The sequence below is a fragment of the Camarhynchus parvulus genome, chromosome 6 (assembly GCF_901933205.1).
Source record: "Camarhynchus parvulus chromosome 6, STF_HiC, whole genome shotgun sequence".
Lineage (NCBI taxonomy): Eukaryota > Metazoa > Chordata > Aves > Passeriformes > Thraupidae > Camarhynchus > Camarhynchus parvulus.
The window spans coordinates 11,768,453-11,788,119 of record NC_044576.1 but is presented as its reverse complement, the minus strand read 5'-3'; the positions used below and the strand labels follow the sequence as shown (position 1 = coordinate 11,788,119).

Below are 19,667 nucleotides of genomic sequence, written 5' to 3'. Positions count from 1 at the left end.
TTAAGAGGATATGTCTTGGCTGATAGCTGGGTTGCTGGCTTGGAGAAACAGTTGACTGCTTTTCGTCCTTGACTACATTCTTCAATTTGCCTGGTTTTGCTCGTTCTTCTAGATCAGTCAACAACAACAACAGTCTTACCCTGATTTAATGTTTGGCAAATGCTTCTTGCACAGGCCTGTTCATTCTAAAACGGTGGTAAATGTGCTTCCCAATACAGTATTGTTGAAATGCAGCAACTGTGACACTGAGCACAGTGTAGGACAACCCTCCCCAGCAGTGTGGAGCGGGCATTTTAACTTAAAGGACCTGGGCACTGCCCTTGGGAACAGGGCGAGGAACTGTACAACAGTGGGAGAGACTGAGGATTTCTCATCCTCACATCTCAAATACAGTAAGGTGTATTCTATACAGTCTTTACATACATTGCTCTTCCATTATTTCTTCTGGCTTTCCAATTTTCATGGAACTACCAGGCCTTTCTTCTGACAGATGGTTAAATAATTGGATCATGGGAATACTCCGGTGTTCACTTTGCTGTGCTTGTGTTGGAAACTGCTGGGGAGCACTGCCTCATACCATGTTTGTGCTCTTGCAGCAGATCCAGATGTCTAACATTAGTGCTGATAAGCAGGTTAATGTCACTTTGTCAAGAGCTCAAGTAACCCCTAATGAAGCTTTCTCTCTTTCCCTCTGCAGGTGGTTAGTCGAGTGGCAGCTCAGCAAGGATTTGACTTGGATCTTGGATACAGGCTACTGGCAGTATGTGCAGCCAACAGGGACAAATTCACTCCAAAATCAGCTGGTAGGAAAAGCCTTTTTTGATGTATTGTTGATTCTGAGATGATCATATTCTGTAAAAAATGCTACCTGCTACTGTCTTGCGTTCTGTAAAAAAACAAAACCGAAAGCAAACATGTATTTGGTGGTTATAGTTCTGTTGCTTTTAGCATTTCAATGGCATGCTCTTCTGAGGGTATGTGACATTGGAAATTTATATTTTCCCCAGCTAGTGCTGTTTGTTGCCCTATTTGATCTCATGGATGAAATGCTGCTTCCAAAAGCACAGATGTTTAGTAATTTCATGGTGGGAATGAACATACTCAGACCCCTCTGTCTTGGTAAACCATTGATTTTCTGTCATGTGGCAACCTCTAAATCTTTCACATCCATTCTGCACTGCCTGGTATATCTATTGCAAAACTCGTGCTCCTTGACTTCATGTGCCTGTGCAAATAAGTACCATGGTTTCATGTACATCTAGTCCTTAGAATTACAATTTTGAGCCAAGAGAAGGTAGTAATTCTAGTGCTGTAGTAACAAGTAGCCATTTCCCAGTATTTTACAGCAATAATCTGTTGCAGGTCTCTGATCAAGTAGCAATATTTGATCATGATGTATTGCCATTGCTCCTTTTAGAGATGTAGAAAATGCACTTAAGGGTCTTTCTGCTTCTCACATGTTCGATTTAACTGGAGCATTTAATTCTGATTCTCCTTTTCTTAGTTGATGAATGTCAACATAATGTTCACTGGCTTGGAAAACAGGAAGATAATTGTTCCATTCCAGACTGAGCATGGATAACTTTTCCGCTTAGTACTAAACTGGTATGCAGTCCCCATTTTGGAACATCACAAAAGGTTACCTTCTTCTAAAACAGTGACTTTAAGCCAACTGATTGGGTGTTAATATTTCTTTTCATGTCCCTTTTCAGTTTTTATCAGCCCCAAACGTGGCTACCTTTTGTCCTAAGTGTTCTAAGCAGTTCCTCATGCAAAAGTGGCTTTCACATCAAAGCATATTCACTGGACTTACTGTTTTATTTTTTCTGTATGTGAAGGAACCATTAATCTTACTAAATGTTGAATAAGCTATCTGATTTTCATCCAGGAAAACTGTGTAGAGGATAAAACGTTCTGTTGACCAAGCACAATGTCTCTTTTTTCTAACTTCCTATTACGTTTATCCATTAGTTAGCTATCACATCTCTTCTTGGTTGTTTGGCTTTATTTTTTTTTAAAAAAAAGCTTTTCAAGGAAGGATTTCCAGCTATAACAGCATTAAATTTTCTTTAAAAATATAGCTCTTTCCCCTCTCTTACTAATTCTTCCTGACGTGTCTCTCCATCAGTGTGTTAAAGGAGGTGAGGTTGAGAGTCAGATGTTACAGTTCTTTTCCATTAGGGCTCACTGAGGGAGTAGGCTTGAAAACTGCTGGTCAGTCATCATGGTCTAGAAAAGCCCAATGTCAGTGTTTGATTTCAACCAGTAATTACTTTTTTTGAGGAACACGTGAGGTTTCTTTTTAACTTAGCACTCTATACAGAGTTCACCGTTTCCCTTTTTAATTGATAGAATACTGGGAAAGCTGGTAAATCACATGCTCTTCACTTGATATATTCTAAAACCCTTCTCTGTCCTTGGCTTTGCTTCCTATTTCTCTTGTATATAGAAGTAATTTATTTTCAATGATTTTACATATTTGGTTTCACAATTACTTTGGTTTTACTGTATGTACTGTTGTTTCACCAGGTCCTCCTGGGGTTTCATCACACCCATCTACACTGTGCATTTTGTGCTCTTGCTATCTGTGTTAAATACTCATATTTTGGGGCATACCATAAGATAATTTGTGTAATGTCCCATACAGCCCCTACTCTAAGGATGTCACATTGACATAGGGGCTCTGAGAGCTACATCCTTGAATAGGCAGCTTTGAAAGATTGACAGACTGGGATTACAAATGTGAGGTCATTTCAGAACATACAGACTTGTTCTAAAGGGTTATTTTCCACATCAGAGTGCATTAATATTTGCTGATTTCTCATACAGCAGTGGCTCTGCTCCTTCATTCAGTTTTTGTAAAAATGTTGAGATTGTCCTTTACTTTGCTTGTATAGAGTGTGCTGCATTGAAAGCTGCTTTTTGTGACTTGCTTAAGTTGTTGTCAGGGATGCTTGCACGTTGTTTTGAGAAACTCCTTCTGTTTTCTTTTGCATCTAATGAAAGACACCTTCAACACTTCTTCCAGTCATTCCTGCAGAAATCCCTGATGTAGATATCAAATGGCATTAATTTTAATGAATAAGAATTTGTTTTTCCCTTCCTCCAGGCTTAAGGGGAATTTACAATGGTTTGCATTCATTCCTCCAAGTATGAATTTAATGCTGCCAATGGGATCGCTCTGGAAACATTTTTAATCCATGTTGTTTAGTGTCTGACATTCTTAAATGCTAGGAGAAAAAAAGACTTTCTAATTAGAACATATTTGAGTAGGTGAACATCAGGGAAAATAATTGCACCAAATCCTTTCAAGGGCCATCCGCTGTTAGTTCCTCCTTACAGCTGGGGACAAGGCTTGTTGACTGATGTCCTGCAGGCTGGGAGCCTGGAGGGGCCTGGCAGTGGTGGCTGGCAGCCTTTGCAGCTCGGCTGTGTGGAGCAGGTGGAGCCCTGCAGCCCAGTGTCTCTCAGGTCTGCTGGTTTGCAGAGATGCCTGACCCAGTGCAACCAGTATCCTGCTCCTGTTCCCCAGAATTCCCACCCTAAGCTCGTTCAGGGAGCTCTTCAGCAGAAGAGCTTTTGCTGGCATGGCTTCTTTCCTATTTGACTGCTCCCTGAGCTGTGTCTCTGCGGGGCCCCAGGAGAGTCAGGTCCCCATGGCAGCATGTGGGGCTCTCACTTATCCCTGATGGAAGTGGGCTGGAGCCTGAGGCTGGAGGGCAGAGCATCCAGCTGCCAAACTGCTCAACTCTCTGGGAAAACCACCCCTTGGTTCTTGGAAATGTCCTCACCATGTTTCATCCCAGCTGGTTTGAGCTGTTCTGGTGGTGGCTCCCTGCTAAGCTGGAAGGGAGGTGCAGATGGCAGATCAGAGTATAGGGAGGCATGGGGGGAGGCAGGCAGGGACAGGAGGCTGCAGCTGGGTGGGGCAGCTTTCAGGTGGCACAGCCTCAGCTGGGAAGGGCAGGGCACCGGACCAAGAGCTGTCAGGTCCTTGGCTTCTCCCACCCAGGATTGTTTGGTGTTGCCAAGACAGGGTTTGATGTGCTTTTTGGTGTTGTTTTACTTGGTCATTGAGATAGTTAGCAATTAGGTAATACAAATTGTTTTGGAGAATGCCTAGGGGGGAGGTTCATGCAGCATGAAAAGTATTAATAAGTTGCCATGTGTGTTTTTAAATAGAAATGACAATTTAATGACTGTGCCTTTTGTCTCTGCTTTCTGGTGTTTGTACCTGAAATAATAGCTGCTGCCTTTTATTCTTCTAGCCCGTGCTGCTGCAACAGGGCAACAGCCTCAGCAGGAGGTCAAACACAGCATTTCCCACCCTGAAGACAAATGACAAAGCCTTTAAAAATATATGTGTCTCTCTTGGTGACAGCTGCTCCCCAGACCTTCCACTGCAAATTCCTTTGCCTTGTTGTGACGCCTATGGGGAATGGCCCAGCAGGTTGGCTGCCTGCTCATTTGCTTCCAGACTGCAGTAACCTGAGATGCTCTTAGTATGTGAGTGCATAGGTGTTTATGTGTTCTGGCTTTTCTTCCTTAAACCTGAAGCCCTTCTCTCTGAACAGTGTTTGCTTGGACATTTTCTCAGCATATCTGATGCTTTTGTCCTTCCTGTAGAAGATTTTAAGTCATTTGGTAGCTTTATTTTAACTGTTTAAATAAAGTAGAGTTCAGCAGTTAAAGCGTTTATTAAAAAAATAGGGGGGCTGGAAGAGAAAGAGAACAATTTTCTGTTCTGAGTTGTTTCGTTTTTTTTTTTAAGATACTTTATTGAGCTACTGAACTTCATGGCTCTTGTAGCTACTTTTCTAGTTTTGCTTTTGTCAGGAGGCCAAGCTGAGGCCAGACAAGGGGACGACAGGATGAGATCATACAGGGAGCTTTGTCAGAAAAGGACAGTGTTCACCATCTCTGAAAAGAGAGAGAGAGAGGAAGGAAGAAGCCTGAGGGCAGAACTGTGCAGAAAAGGTACTTTAGCAGGCACTGAGCAGCTACAGCAAACAAATGCTGTGATAGCTTGGACGGGCAGCCAAATGTTGGCTGTTTGATAGCAGAAACAGCAACCTTTTTTGATATCACTTTGCTTTCAGTCCCTTAGGCTGTGCTTGGTGTGCTTCTGATTTCACTTTTCAAGAGCAATATTACTTAATAATCTTGATTTTATATGAAGTATGCACTAAAACTTCATAGTATTTGTAGACTCTGTATTATGGGGGTTTTTATTTCTTTAGCTTCAGTCATTGTACTGAAGCTGTGATATAAGAGGGCTGTTCTTGTGAGTAGAATGCCAAAGCTGTAATTAAATTGGACCCTGGGTTAACAGAGGTATTTGCAGTGAGAGTGATGGCAAATGGAGGTGTTAAAACATTACTGGACAAGATACTGAGACTGAAGGTATGTCCCGATCAGGATACATTTTCAAAGCAATAGTAGAGATTGGGCAAAGAGTATTTTGGTGTATTATCAAATCAAACTCCCAGAAATTATATAAAAGGAGAGAAGAAATGATGCCACAATGTGAATGAATAAAAAGGTAGAAAGTAAGGATAACCTCTAGATCATGGGGGACCATAGGGCTAGATTAACACTTTTACTAAGTTTCCAGTAATAATGTTCACATTATCTGTGGAGACAAGGCAAGGCGAGGTGGCTAAAAGGATTACAAGTATAGAATAGAAATTACTCCAGCCAAGGCTGATGGCATCCCTCCAGCTTGAAGGGACCAAATGATTGACAGGCCTGTGCTAGGAAAGAAACAGCATATAAATTGCCAGTCTCATGCCTCCCACCAAAGATTTTCAGTGAGGCAAGTCAAAATGGTCTTATACGACTGCAGAAGAAATACAGATGCTGTATCTGCACTTAGCAAAGAGGCTGATAAGAATAAGTAAGCAGCTTTATGAGAGCAGAGTAAAAGCTTGGGTTGTTTGTGAAGTGAAAGCTGAGCAGAGTTATAAAATGTATGTAAGTACTAACAAATGAGCAACTCAGAACAAGAAGAGCTATTACACTACAGTGCAGTATTGACACAAAAACATACCTCTGTAAATTGAATAAAACACTGAAATAGGTGGGGAATTCAGAAGTATTAGGGTAGTTGCATTTTAAAAATATTTTCAGCTAGAATGACAGTGGAGAGAGATGGAGCAGAGTAAAGGAAAATGGAAAAGTGAAAGAGCCTTTTTAAAGATAAAATTCAGTGTATGAAATTGTGTAATGTGGTTCTTGATGTAGCTGGAAGCTGGTTAAGAACCTTTTATCTATGTTGTCCTAAATTTCTACTACATTTCCATGCAGATACCTAATCATTGGTAGTTAGAGTTGGTGTCCTAAAACCATCCACTTGACAATTCCCATGAAAATAAAGGTATTGTTTTCTTTCAGCTGTTACCTGCTGAAACAGCCTTTGGTATTGAAAACTGACTACATTTCAGGTGGTCTCTAAGTTCACTTCCCTGCTCTTAGCACAGATTCTCAGTGTGTGCCCTTGTCTTCTTTGTTCTCAGTTTTGTAGTTTATTTTTGAAGCAAGGATAATAATATGCTTTCCATCTCACTTTTATTTATCTCATTTATTAAATTCAGTATCATGCAGTACAGAATTTACCTCGTCCTCTGTAGGTAGTTATGCAGTGCAGCAGACCTATGGCTGCAGCTGGGACATTTTGTTGTCATACAGATAAAATAATTCTGTTCTGGTACATATATTGGCAGGATACACCTTTGTTGCAACTAAGTCTTTCTTTCCTAATGATTTATGGTATGGATACTACAAATGAATGAATAATTGATTCTTAATTCATTTAGATTATGAGGTTAGTTTTATTATTTTCACTTAATAAAGTTGATAGGGCATTCACTTAATGAAGCTGAGGTGCAACTTCCCCTGACCAAAGGGAAGCAGTCAGTAGAGCTGCTCAGCGGCAAGCAGCACTAATTCAGGTGTGTAGTCTCTGACAGCCAGTTTAGGTTGGCTGCAGAAAAGGCACACTGGACTTCAGCCATTTGTCCCAGCCATGAGTTCACTCAGAACAAAGCTCTGTCAGACCTGCAGTTTGGCAATTATATCCTGTGCCTTGAGCCTCTGTCAGGTTGGCTTGACACATGGCAGACATGTCAGTAGTCAGCTCTCAAACATGTTGAGGTTAAGAGCCTGCAGAATGAGAAGCTTTTCCCCACTGGGCCTTATTTGTTTGGGTTGTTCTTGTTCCCTTCCTGAAAGGTCTGCTCCTCATGCATTTGATCTGCCTTCTGCTTGTGGGAAACATGATCATACTTGTGTCAGATTTTCATTATCCTCCTAGTAGCTAGGCAACTCCTCTTCATTTTCACTGGGAGCTTGAGGACCTCATAACATATCAATGTAGATAGGCATTGTTTTCGTGAAAATTTAGTTCCTTTTTGGCATTCACTGTTCTGCTGTCCACTTGAACACCTCTGTTTATAAAGGAGGCTGCATGGCTGAGCTGCTGCTTCTTTATTCTGACTAGCCAAAATACCAGGTGGTCTATCTGGCCTGTTCTTTTTGACATTTCACTGGTCCTTGTTACCATGGTGCTAATTCTGACTTTGAGAGATGTCACAGTAAAACTGTTGCCCGGTTGGAACATTTTTGCTCTAATGCCTTTACTATAGCACTTAAAGAAATTGTGGACACTGAACTACAGCAGCAAGCTTGCCCTGCTGTTTTCTTAGTCTATGCCTTGGATTTCTTGAGGCTGGTACTTACCTGAATGCTCTCTTTGCAGCAGATTTGATGTGCATTAACTTATCGTGCAAATCCTGGGAAGAATCTTTTCCTGAAGTGTGCAACACACTTCCACTTGGACTGGAACTGTCATTCCCCAGAGAAGACTTCTGTTGATCTCTATCAGTGTTTTCTGTCTTCTGCTTCAGGGATTCCATATGTGCTGAGAACAGCTGAAGATTTGGTGGTAGAGACAGCTTAGATCTTGGTCTGGGTGTGAATTTTGATTTTTTATTTTATGTTGTTTTGAGTAACTTCCTTCTGAAGATGAGGTAAGTCACAAATGGCAAGTAAGAGGGGAGGCAGCTGTGAAAGCCTGCATATATTCATGGGAGAGAAGAAAGCAAACTCTTAGAAAGGCATTTGCCCTTTACAAGTTACCTTTTCTCAGCTTTACAGCAAGCAGTCCCAAGCTTGTTCCCTTTTGAGCTGCAGTGCATCCAAATGTCCCTCAGTGCCAGTGCTCTCTTATTAGCCTGTGTGTCTTGGAGGCATTCAGAGAAGTTTGTGAGGAGTCCAGCTATAAGAACAGTAGCATAGCAACTTCCATGGGGCTTCCACTGGGAGCTTTTGTGCTGCTGGAGGGCTGAACCACGAAAGCATGAACTGTGTGAACAGATCCGATCATCAAGCTCCAAGAACAGCAAGTTCACTTCCTAAATACAATTCAGATTCCACTGCTCACATTTTCAAATCCATCCCTAATTCCTTCAGGCTTGTATGCAGCATGGAGTCAGCCTGTTAAAAAAAGGTCTTGCCCTGAATACTCTACACATGATACTCTGAGAAACACAATGATTAGTAGATAAGATGTTATATGTATTATTAATCTTTTAAAAAAGCGATTTCCATACATAGAAGTTTTGAAAAAATGTTTATTTAATCTTTTAATGCTCCTATTTAAGCACACCTGTTAAAGTGTGCTGATAGCACAGTATTTGGAAAAGTTTTATGTGATACAATACATTTATTTAAATACCTGTGAAGAATAAACAAAAAAACATTAAGATTCATCATCAGAGATAGTTATAATTTCTATTAGTCTTTGTGCAATTTCGTGTGAGGGGATTCAAGGAGAAAGACCACAGAATAAAGAAAAATTGATTTGAAGAGAATTCTTAAGCAATATGTTCCCAAAAAAATGCATATTGTTCCTTATAACATGTGTTGTTTTTCTCAGAAGTTCAGTAGAAGTCAGTATGTTCACGTTTGATGAGGCTTTTGGATTGTTTCCACTTTATGGATTGTTTTTGCCTTTACCTGCTTTTTCCAGTAAAACATGTAAAGAAAACTATCAGATTTGCTTTCATCTGCAGGTTTTCTGGATGCCAAGGTAATAACTCCCTTTTTATTTTCTGGTATTCTGGTGAAAATGCAACAATACGTGTCATTGTGAGACACTTCTGTGAATATCGCAACAAATCCAGACTTTATTCCTGACACTTCCATGTAAGGTAAATCATGCTTTGTAGCAGCTATCAGTAACACCTGACTTGAGGAATACATGGAAGAAATAAGATTTTCCTCATGAAGTTTAGTAGCTTAACAATAATAAACTCCAAAAGGTGTGACTCTAACTTGAAAAATAAGTTGGTTTGAATCCCATTTCTGTGACCCAAACCAGGTTTTTAGGAAAGTCTGCATGTCAAGCCCAACTAACAAATATATGATGGTGATTGTGTGTCTACTAAAAGACTTCCTGTAGCTGCAGTTGGTTTTGGGGCTGAAGCTTATATATAAGATTTCCTAATGTGATGGAAGGATAAAGTGATTGAGCATTGAGATGCCTGGATATTGTGGAGTCCTAAGGAAATGTCTTTTACTCTCACCTGTCTGTGTAGTAGGTATCTCAGTTGTATCTCTGCTTTGCTGCTGTATGTATTTCTTACGTACTCTGTTACAAAGAAACCAGTGTTTCTTCATGTTTCCTATGAACTGAGTATCCTAGTCAGCTTCTGAGATTCACTCTCTGCAAAACTTAAAGCAGTAGCATTTCATGCAGAATGTTGACTCCTATGAAATATGTGATCAAACTAATGAGTAGTTCAACCTCCTTCCATATATTTCTGATTTCTTTGAGAAAGGTGTGCTGGGGCTATTAATTTCAGTGGATGGAAAAAGTTACAGGTTTTTAAATCCTGCCTGCCTTGTGCTGTTGTTTCCCAAAACCCTGCTTAGGGCTCTGTAGATTAAAACCTGCAGACACAGACATCGATCTTTAGTTTCAGGTTCACAGAATGGTTTAAAATGTGCATCTTCTAAAGCAAGTTCTCAAGAGAAAAATAAATTTAAACATTTTTAAAGGCAAGTATGACTGACTTGGCTCTGAACTCAATCATAGGAAGTGGAACAGGAGTTGCTCCTGAGGAAACAAATTGAACAGTGAACATCTGTGTACAAAGCAGGGTATTTGTTTCATGTGTGATAGTTTCCCTTATGACTGCCTGGTCAGACCCAAAAGACATTAATCTTGCTCACTCGGGAAGATACTGTCTTTCCATCACAGAGAAAACAAAATGAAAATTTTTAGTGTATTTACTACAGAAGCAATTTCAATTAAGGCAAAGAACCAGAGAGACCTCTAAGTTTCCAGCATGAAAAATGAAGCACTGCTGGTCTAAAATAAGATTGTGAGAGGTTAATTGCCAGAAATTCATAACAGTTGCTGTCTCCCAGTAGGAATGTTGTAGTGGACCTAGTGGTCCTTGAAAAGCTACATACCATTGCAGGCAGTAAAGGGGTTTTGCTTTGGAGGTTTTCTAGTATTACAACCAAATGTGTTTGAAATAATAAGCAGTAGCTACAGTAACTGTCCTGACCAAAGCAAAAGCAGTGAGGTACTGGAGTTGTGTCAGTGTTGTGTTGTCTTGAGCAAAAGCAAAGATTTGGGTAGGTCTTTTTTAGACCCAAAATTGTGCCAGCCTCCTATCTCTGTTCTGTTATAAAATCTAGCATGTCTTACAGGACAGCAAATGGATCTTAAATTCTGATTTAAAATTTTATGCAGTTTAGCTAATTAGACATTCAGTACCTAAGATGAGCTGGAGAAGAGCTAGACTGACATTTTGGTCTAACAACTGTCAAAATAGAAGAAAAAAAATGTTCCAAAAGAAGGAGATACTTTTTATTTCTTTCGGCATGTGGAAAAATAATAGGTAAAGACAGAGTCTTTGATTGGAGGAAATTCAGTGTTCATTTGATTCTTTGTGGCCAATCATTGCTCCCAGCTTGCAGTGATCAAGGAGGCAGAAGCTCCTTGCCCAGGGTGGTGGCAGCACGGTGTGACAGCTGTCACTCAAGGAGCTCCTGTCTCTGAGCAACTGGGTTACATCAAGGGCGTTGTGTGAAGCTGTGTGCTTGGTGTGGGGTCCTGTAGGTGCAGTTTGTGGTGATTGGGGTGGGGCTGGACCAAGCCTCATCCCCAGTGGGTACAGCTGTGAGGAGCAGGTGAATCCTATTGGAGCTAATGAGCCATCCCAGGAGCACTGACCAACCACCAAAGGGAACAGAGGGCACACAGGTGCAATGCATCAACAGGAGGGGATAAAAGGCTGGGCTGAAGAACAAGAAGGGCAGTTGCTTGCAGTCTTCTGGAGTGGAATGATGTTACTCTGTATGGGCAGATGCCTGAAGCCTTCTGATGAGGTATGGTCTTACTGTTGAATGGGTTGGAGCTTTCTGATATTTTATGGTGACACTCTGTGTTGTGGCTGTCTGGACTGTGGTATGTGCTGCAACAAGGTCTGGGCACTGATCTGCCTTCTTGATAGAAAGAATCTTGATAGAAGGGTGGAAGGAGGTGTTGTGTTCCTGTTCTGTGTAAGCAGGATCAGCCCTGTGCAGAATCATTCACTGCCTGTAAAGGGACAGAAAGCTGGGACAAGAAACAAGAGTAGTGTCTGCAAGCCAAGTTCTCAAGCCAGTGACACAAAGCTGGTGGATCATCACACCACTGCTGGAGGCTCAGTGGGATCCTTTGGTGATTAATTACCAATGATATTTTGAGATATCTCTGACACACACCAAAATTCAAACATTTTGTGACTTTACTGCCAATTTGAGAACCCAAGCCGTGTATCAGTGCAGAGAGGTCAGCTGAGCAGAGTTCAGGAGCCAGTCTTCCTGTGGAATCTTTGGTGGGAGCTGTGCTTCAAACAGACCTCAGTCCTTTGGAAGGACTGCATAGTGGTTTTCAGTGTCCCTTTGGAGCAGCTATGTGTGCCAGAGGCATGTCAGCAATTTTTCCTTTCCTTTGATTGCAATATGTGTTGTAGCAAACACTGAGGGTAATGTTAGAAAAGCAGAGGGGCAATCCTAATTTCTTTGTCTGGCTTGGCACAGTCCCTTTGGTTCAGTCAGCACTACAGACTGTCAGGCATCTGCAGTTGAAAGTATCTTCTGTGTTCCTCATATTTTCTTGTTGTGGTAGAATTCACATCTTCATACTTAAGTGACAAATGTATGCTTTCACTCAGATTGAGTGAAAGAGCCGGAATTTCCAACCCTGGGATGGGTTATATTTTCAAATCTAGGGACTAGGGGAAATGTATTTGCCCCACATTTAAGTAAATTTTAAGTTTAGTCAATCATATAATCCTAAACTGTGTAGAAGGGTGGTGACCTCTAAAGATTGTCTTCAAAAAGCTAACACTGATACATGGCTGACAAGTCTCAGAGTGATACAAATCGCTCTGGAGGGGAGTTTTGTAGAGAAAAGAAGACAACAAAACTAAACTAAGGTTGTCGAAGGACTATAAGCATATATGTGTATTTCTTGTGAAGTAAATACATTTGGACTGTGGTTTGAAAACATACTGGAAACTTGGAATAGTCAGATATGAATTAGATGCATTGCCCCATGAAAGGAAACTTTATTCTGCAGGTGCCATTTAGTCTACAAAGGTGAAAAAAAAGTTTAGATTGGATCATTGTTCTGTTGCTGTGTTTATTTGCAATAAGTGATGTTTTTATCTGGCTTTTGTCTCTCTGTCCAGAACTCTACTTATCATGAGGTTGATAAAGCTGAAAAGGTTGCAGAGAGATTGAAAAATTAAGACTATGCTTGAGAAAGCTCATGTGTGCAGAAATAGCTGTCTTACATAGCAATTTTGGAGTTACTTTTTAAGGTTGTATGCCTAGAAAATTATTTGTTAGTGATAAACTCTTAAGCCTCTTCCCTGGAGAAAAAGCCTCTATTGCTCTGTACAGGATGGTGAGACCGTGTAGATTCAGTGTTTTCAGTGTGCCCAGACCAAACATCATCTGTCCCACACAATAAACAGTGCCCATTCTTTTGGCAGCTGTTTATATGTTTTTAAACCTGTAAAAGAGTAGAGATGACAGAGCTGAAATCATTTTATTTCTTTTACTGATGCAGCAAAAAGAAACAGAGCAAAGAAGGGTGAGGTCATACTATGGGAGCAGAGGAAATGGACAGCAAATGCCTGTTCTGCCTGTAGAGTTGGCAGATTTCAGACAAATGAGTTACTGTGGGGGAGGCTGCACCTTAGGATAAAAATATAAATTTCAGAATGAAAAAATCTGGTTTTGTCCAGGGAAACCCGATCATGTGCTAATTCAAAATCCAAATTAATGGGGATGGGATAATGAAGTTTTGTGATATCTGCAGGTTCTCCTTATGGCATGTGCAAGTTAATAAGCAAATAATACCCCCAAACCCAAAATTACTAGCTAGATGGGGTTTTTCTACTTCTCCTTCAATCCCAATATGTCACCCTATCTCAACATACTAAATGACTTTGAAGAAATTGATAGTAGGTTTTACAAGAACTGACAGTTGTCACTTGGAGCATATTGCTTTAATAATCCAACTGGGACATTGTTATTCTATGCTCATGTCTCCAAATACACTCATGAAGTAGATACGTAGCTGATTTCTTTATACTGTCAGCTTTCTGACAAATTAGAGGCTGGACCTTTTTAAACTTTCTTCCAGTGCTCTTTTGACGGCAGAAATTTAGGTATGTGACAACAGATTTTGAGTAAATGGAGGATGAGCCATCTTGCTGCATGCGCACATTTGTGGGTAGGGTTTCTGAAAAATCCTGAAATCAATGGGATTTCAGATAGATGTTTTTCAGAGACCCGTTGGTATTTTGGTTGTGTAATTATCAGCACAGTTCATGCAAACCAATGCATTACAAATCCTTTGCCCTTGCAGTTTCCTGGTGCAGCTCAGGCACCTGGCAGTGGCTCTGTGGGTGATGCAGCCCAGGCACCCCACCCTGGCTGTGGTACAGGGGATCAGGGAGCTCTGTAGACCAGGACTGTGATGGATGGCAGCGCCTTCAGCACAAATGCTCTTTGGGGTTCCTTGTTTGAGTAACTCTTCCTGCAGTGTTTTTCAAACCGAGCTCAGTTCTTGGTTTTCATTCTGTTTTCCTCTTCTCCCTACATTGCTGTATCCTTCTAAAGCCACCTTTAATTGCAGAATGCCTGCAGTTAATAATGGCTCTCATGTATTCCAGGTTTTAAAAGGCCATAAATGTGGAAGAATGGGCCAAAATAGCTGAGTTAAAAGGCTTGTTAAAGATGCTATCTGTGTGCTGAATCCAATTCACGGGCATGTTAAAAGACATCAGATTTTTTTCTAGAGGTGTTGAGCAGAAATGCCTGGCAGAAGCTGAATCTTTGATCTTGCTATTTTGCTCTGGTGTGCTCTGGAGGTCCCTCACTGTCTTTTTACCTCAGGGACTTGAACCATTATTCTGATGGCTGGATCCCTGGTGTTCATGTTCTTCATTCTCCATGCAGTTTTGGTATTCGGCTTTTTTGTTTGCTTTGGTTTGATTTTGTTTATTTGTTTTGGTTTTTAAATTAATTTAATTCTTTACTATTTTGTGTCTGTTTTTACATGACCTTAAAAAGATGCCAGATTTTGGGACCTAAAGGCCATCATTCAAATGAACAAATAAGACATTTACAGCAAGCTCTTACACATTGCAAGAAATAACAAGATTGCAAAAGGATTCCTATATAAGTTTAATTTCTCTGTGAAATAGCTGCTTACTTGTCAATTTTCATTTGTAGTGTGTGGAACGCTGCTTTTAACTCTTTATGGAAATGGAAAAAAATTCTACCTTGTAAAAAAAAATATGACTAACAAAAAGAAGGACTGGCCCACCACATGTTCTTCAGCCATGAAACTATCATTATTCTGGAAAGCACTTAAGTCTGTGCTTATTTTTTGAGACATGCTTAGCTTCTTTTTGCATGTCATGAGTGAAGATGAGTTGTTCAAGTGCATTCCTGAACCAGAACCTTAGCACTAATCCTTCAGTCACTGCAAAGAATAAATGAGGGGCAAAGACAAAGGGCCAAATTAAAATCAACGAGATTCTATTCAGATGGGCTCTGCTTCAGCAAGCACATATCTAATTATAAGCACAGAAGTAGGCTCACTGACGTCAGAGTTAATTAAACTGCTTAAATTTAGGCACATGCTTAAATTCTTTGCTGAATCAGTATTTTTGAGGCAATGAATAATAGGACAGCGTTGCTGGTCCAAAGCATGATTTTTGTGGGTGGGAAGGAGTTTAAACTCCCCCTTTCTTCCATCAGTTCTTCTGAGGTCTACCTGCTGGCATTTTATTTGAGTCCCAGTAGTGAAGGAATGTGTCAACATGCTCAAGTTTCTTAGAGTGTTTGCTAACAGTACCCAAACCCAACAGTTGGATCTCTAGTACTTTTAAGGCATCTTTGCTCCATGTGGTGTGTTCTGCAGTATGGCAGGACTATGCCCAACACAGTCTTCTTTCCAGTTTTGTGTTTTTCTTTGTGTGATGCCACTTCTATGACATTAATCCCTTTGTCCAGTGTCTGAAAGGCAAATTACTAAGTCATTTTCATAACAAAAAAATGAAGAAAAGGTGTGGACACAAGTGTTAAATGAAGAGTGTCTGATATACAGGAGCAGTTTCAATTCCATTGATTTCACAGATTATTTTAGTTTATGATGTCATAAATAAATAAGCTATTATTTGTTGTTCTTCGATCATTAAGGGCCTAATAAGAATTTCTCCTGTAGGAATATGAAGGACAACATGATACTTCTTGCACAGAAGCACACATGGGAATTTCAGCCACCTTGTGTCTAAGAGCTGGGGGCTGGTTGTGAGCTTTTAACTATAGTCCCTGCCTAAGTAACACAGTAGAGTTGCCCTGATGTAGTAGCAGGGGATTAATCAAGGAAGTGCACTGCAAAAGATCAGATTTCTTCTACTTGGTAGAACTCACACCATGGGGACTTAGGATCTGCAAGAGAAGCTAATTGAGTCATCAACAGGAATAAGTTCAAAAGAGAAAAGCAGGTAAGAGAGCCAAATAAATCTAGAGTTGTGTTTTAAAAGGTATTCAACATTTTGTTAATGTGTACATTGCCTACTAATCCTTTTACCTGGTGCATGAGTCTAAAGCTTAAATTTGATCTTCATTTAGATACCAGAAAATGACATGTAATGATTTATGTATTCATATCTTTGTGGTTTAAAAAGAATAATTAAAAACACTTTCCTTCCCTGTGACACCTGCATCAATTTTTCCAGTAGTGACTGAAAGCTATAGCGTTTGGAAAAGTGTTCCATTAACTGTGCAGGCAGCTCTGATGGAGAATGGGTGACTTTGCAGTCAATATTTGTCTGTGTGGTGCAGTTCACTCCATGCCAGTTGGCAGCTGCGTTCACAGTCTGGAGCAGTGGGCCCACAGGTGTCTCGAGTCAAGTCAGAGCTTCAGTTTGACTTGGTTCCCCTTGCTAGGTGAGCTAAAGTCAGGAGAGAGGGAGCAGCTGTGGATGAGAGAACTGGGCTATTGTCAGTGACAAAGCATCAGCTTTCCTCTGTTGGGTCTCCCACATGATCCTTTTCTCTGGGCAAGCAGCTCATCATCCTGCCACAGGCCAAGAGTATCGACTCAAAAGAGCTGGAGCAGCTGCTGATAATGTGTCAGTGGAGTTAGAGGAGGGAAGCAGCCCATCAGGCAAGCAGCTTTCTCGCTAATGTAGTATAAATTGTCTTTCTTGCTGGACATCATCTCTGCCAGCAAAGGAGAGGGAAAGATCAAGCCTGAATGTGGACAATCTTTTTATGTACATTATTCTGTGATTGCATTCAGTGTGTCTCTCGAAGATGATGAATTAATTAATTTAAACCAGTATATTTCTTCACTGATTTTCTTAGGTTTTTTTCTCCATATCTCCATATTTTGCATACAAGCATGATGTAAGTGTCGAACTGTGTCTATTCATCATGCTAACAAGGATCCAAGTGGGGACACAGTCATTCTGTACATAGAAGTTGTCTAAATGCATAACAGGTTACAGTAGAACGTGTAATAAAATCACCTAAGTGGACAGATTGAATTGTGATTGGATCATGTTACTGAAGGCCTTGAGTCACAGCTGGGGCTTCAATAAAGACTTGTTTTCTCTCTTCCTCACAGCCTTCTATCTGGATTTCCATTCTCAGTTTCCCTAGGTGCTTCAGAGGGTGGTAGCAGGAGGCTGTTACAGCCGACCCTGCAGTCTCTTGAAACATGAGGGCTTTGAAATCTTTGTTTACAAGTGTCTCAAATATCAGTATTTGAGATTGTTTTTAAACAATCAGCTGAAGAGAGAAGGCACTCATTTGCCAGCCACAGGGAAGAGTTCTTTCAGGAGCATTTGCCATGCTTCATTCTTTTCCTTCTGTCTTTCTGTTTCTGGGTGGCAATTAGGGGACAGGTCAATCTTGTCTCTCATACTTGCATTGCAGAGAGCAGGAAGCATCCTATGGACTCTAAGAAAGACTCCTGTCATAAGGGGAAACAACTGTGCAAAGTGCACATGTGTGCAGGATGTGAGCAGTTTGAAGTCTTACCACTATGGGTAACAGATTCAAAAGGGAAATCACACATTCTTATTGCAGAAGCTGGAGTGGGGTATCTCGAGAAAGCATTGCTGTCTGACCTTTAAAGCTGTTACCTCCAGGGCAGAGTGAAGCAGGATATGTGCCTCACTATTGACTGTGACATTTCTGTCCTAAAAATAGAACACTACAATCCCTTTCTGGTTCAGACCAGCACCCTCTGTGGATATATGATATTCACACAGGTCTTGATTTTTACAGGGTTTTGGTAGCTGGATATCCAGATGGAATAAATGCTAAAGGCCTCAAATTGGGAAAACAAGGTTGAAAAAGAGGAAGCAAAGTACCTCACTGTGTTTTTGTTTACTGCAGAATAGAACATAATTCCTGTGGAAACCTACAGCTTAATCTGAGTCTGCTGAGATCAGAGATGACTAATCCACCTAGAGGATCCTTCAGCAATGGGAAGTGGCTGCACAAATCTGTGTAAACTAGGGGATCTTTTCTATGTCCCTGATTTACATAGTTAAGAGTTATTTTAGTCTTAACTACAAGCATAGGGGTGTATTCTGCACCATAATAAATGCTTTCTCTTTTATACTCAAGGTAAATTGTTGATTCTATTTTTGTTTTTGAGCATGTTTTGTCTATATGCAGAAATCAAGCATTTTATGAATGTATTCAGTTTCTTGCTAGTTTTGATGACTATAAAAGGCAGTAAATGGAATTTACACTGCACTGGTTGAAAACTGGTAAGGAAAACAAAATATTGCATAATGCATTTATTTATTCTCCAGCCAACACTGTCAGTCATCCAAGGCCATGCAGAATAAATGCACCAATCCTGTTTAGCTGAATTCATGCTGGCCTTCATGTAGTTGACTTTCTCATTTAATATCAGTATAAAATGGTAACATATGGGAGTTACTGATCATGAGAATGCTTAGAATTAATTTTTACAGTAGAAGAAACCTTTTCAGTGGGCCATTGAGCTTGGGCAAGCTGACATGTTTAGGTGGAGTTCAAGTTCCCTCTTACTAAATCTCTTCAGCTACCTACATCTTAATCAAATCACAGACTAAATCATTTTAGGTCTGGAGAAGTCTTTTTGATGTTTTCAAGAGGACCACATTGGCTTTGGGTGTTGGGGAGGACCCCTTCAGTGCCCTGAGAAGGAACTGACACATCATTTCAACTGCAGCACGAAGAGCTGTGTCAGATCCCCTGCAAACTGCTAAGACAACACAGTGGAAGCATTGCACTTTACAGTTCCTTGGGGGAGATGCAAATGGTGTAGGGGAATAGTAATTTCTATAGTTTGGGCAGGTAAACACAAGTTCTCTGTTCATCCAGTCACCTGCACAGAGCAGACTTTTAGCTGAAGATCCTTCAAGTGAACTGTGGGACCAGACCTCTGTGCTTGCTCATCATCTTGGGGAACTGTTTGCTCTTCTTTCAGGGATGGGGAGAGGGGACAAGAAATCACTGTGCTACAGAGAAGACAGGCTCATCCCTTCCAACCCACCTACTGCTTCTACCCTGCTGAACTTCTAGTGTTACAAGGAGGTCGTTGTAAGTCTGTAACTTCTGAGAAGAGGAAACACATTCTTCACATTAATAAGCAGTTTCCCACAACAAATAGCAATGGGAACTTTTGGGTTCATCATTGGAAAGAATGATACTAATTGTTTTGCCAAAATAAAGTGGCTAATAAGAGCTCCTTGCCCACATCCCCCTTTTTTCAGGTCAGTGTGGCACATTCCAATTTGTGTTTGCTTGGAAGCACGGGAGGAATCCCACATGGAGGGGAATGGTGGTTTTATCATGCTTGAGCATGCAACCCAGTAAACCTTTCACTTTCTTCATATACCCCAGTTTCAGGGTAGCTGGAAGGATTCTGGATTTCCCCCCACATGCTGAAAGAATGTAGCATTCTTTGTTTTTCCATCACAAATGAACTGAAACTTGAAATCTCTGTACTGAGCAGAAGTGATTAAAATAGTGTGGAACAGATGGTTTAAAAGCTGCCAAAGACTGAGTCTTTTGCTATT

The 19,667-nt window shown here is 40.7% G+C and overlaps 1 protein-coding gene across 7 annotated transcripts in view; it reads left to right on the top strand.

Annotated features, from left to right (window-relative positions):
* ZMIZ1 (zinc finger MIZ-type containing 1) overlaps window positions 1-19,667 on the top strand; it is a 338,520-nt gene that overhangs the window by 211,845 nt on the left and 107,008 nt on the right. For all 7 annotated transcript variants that reach the window (XM_030951382.1, XM_030951384.1, XM_030951380.1 and 4 more), the window contains one exon: window positions 698-803. In XM_030951382.1, the coding sequence (XP_030807242.1) occupies window positions 698-803 (106 nt within the window). The remainder of the gene's footprint in view (window positions 1-697; window positions 804-19,667) is intronic.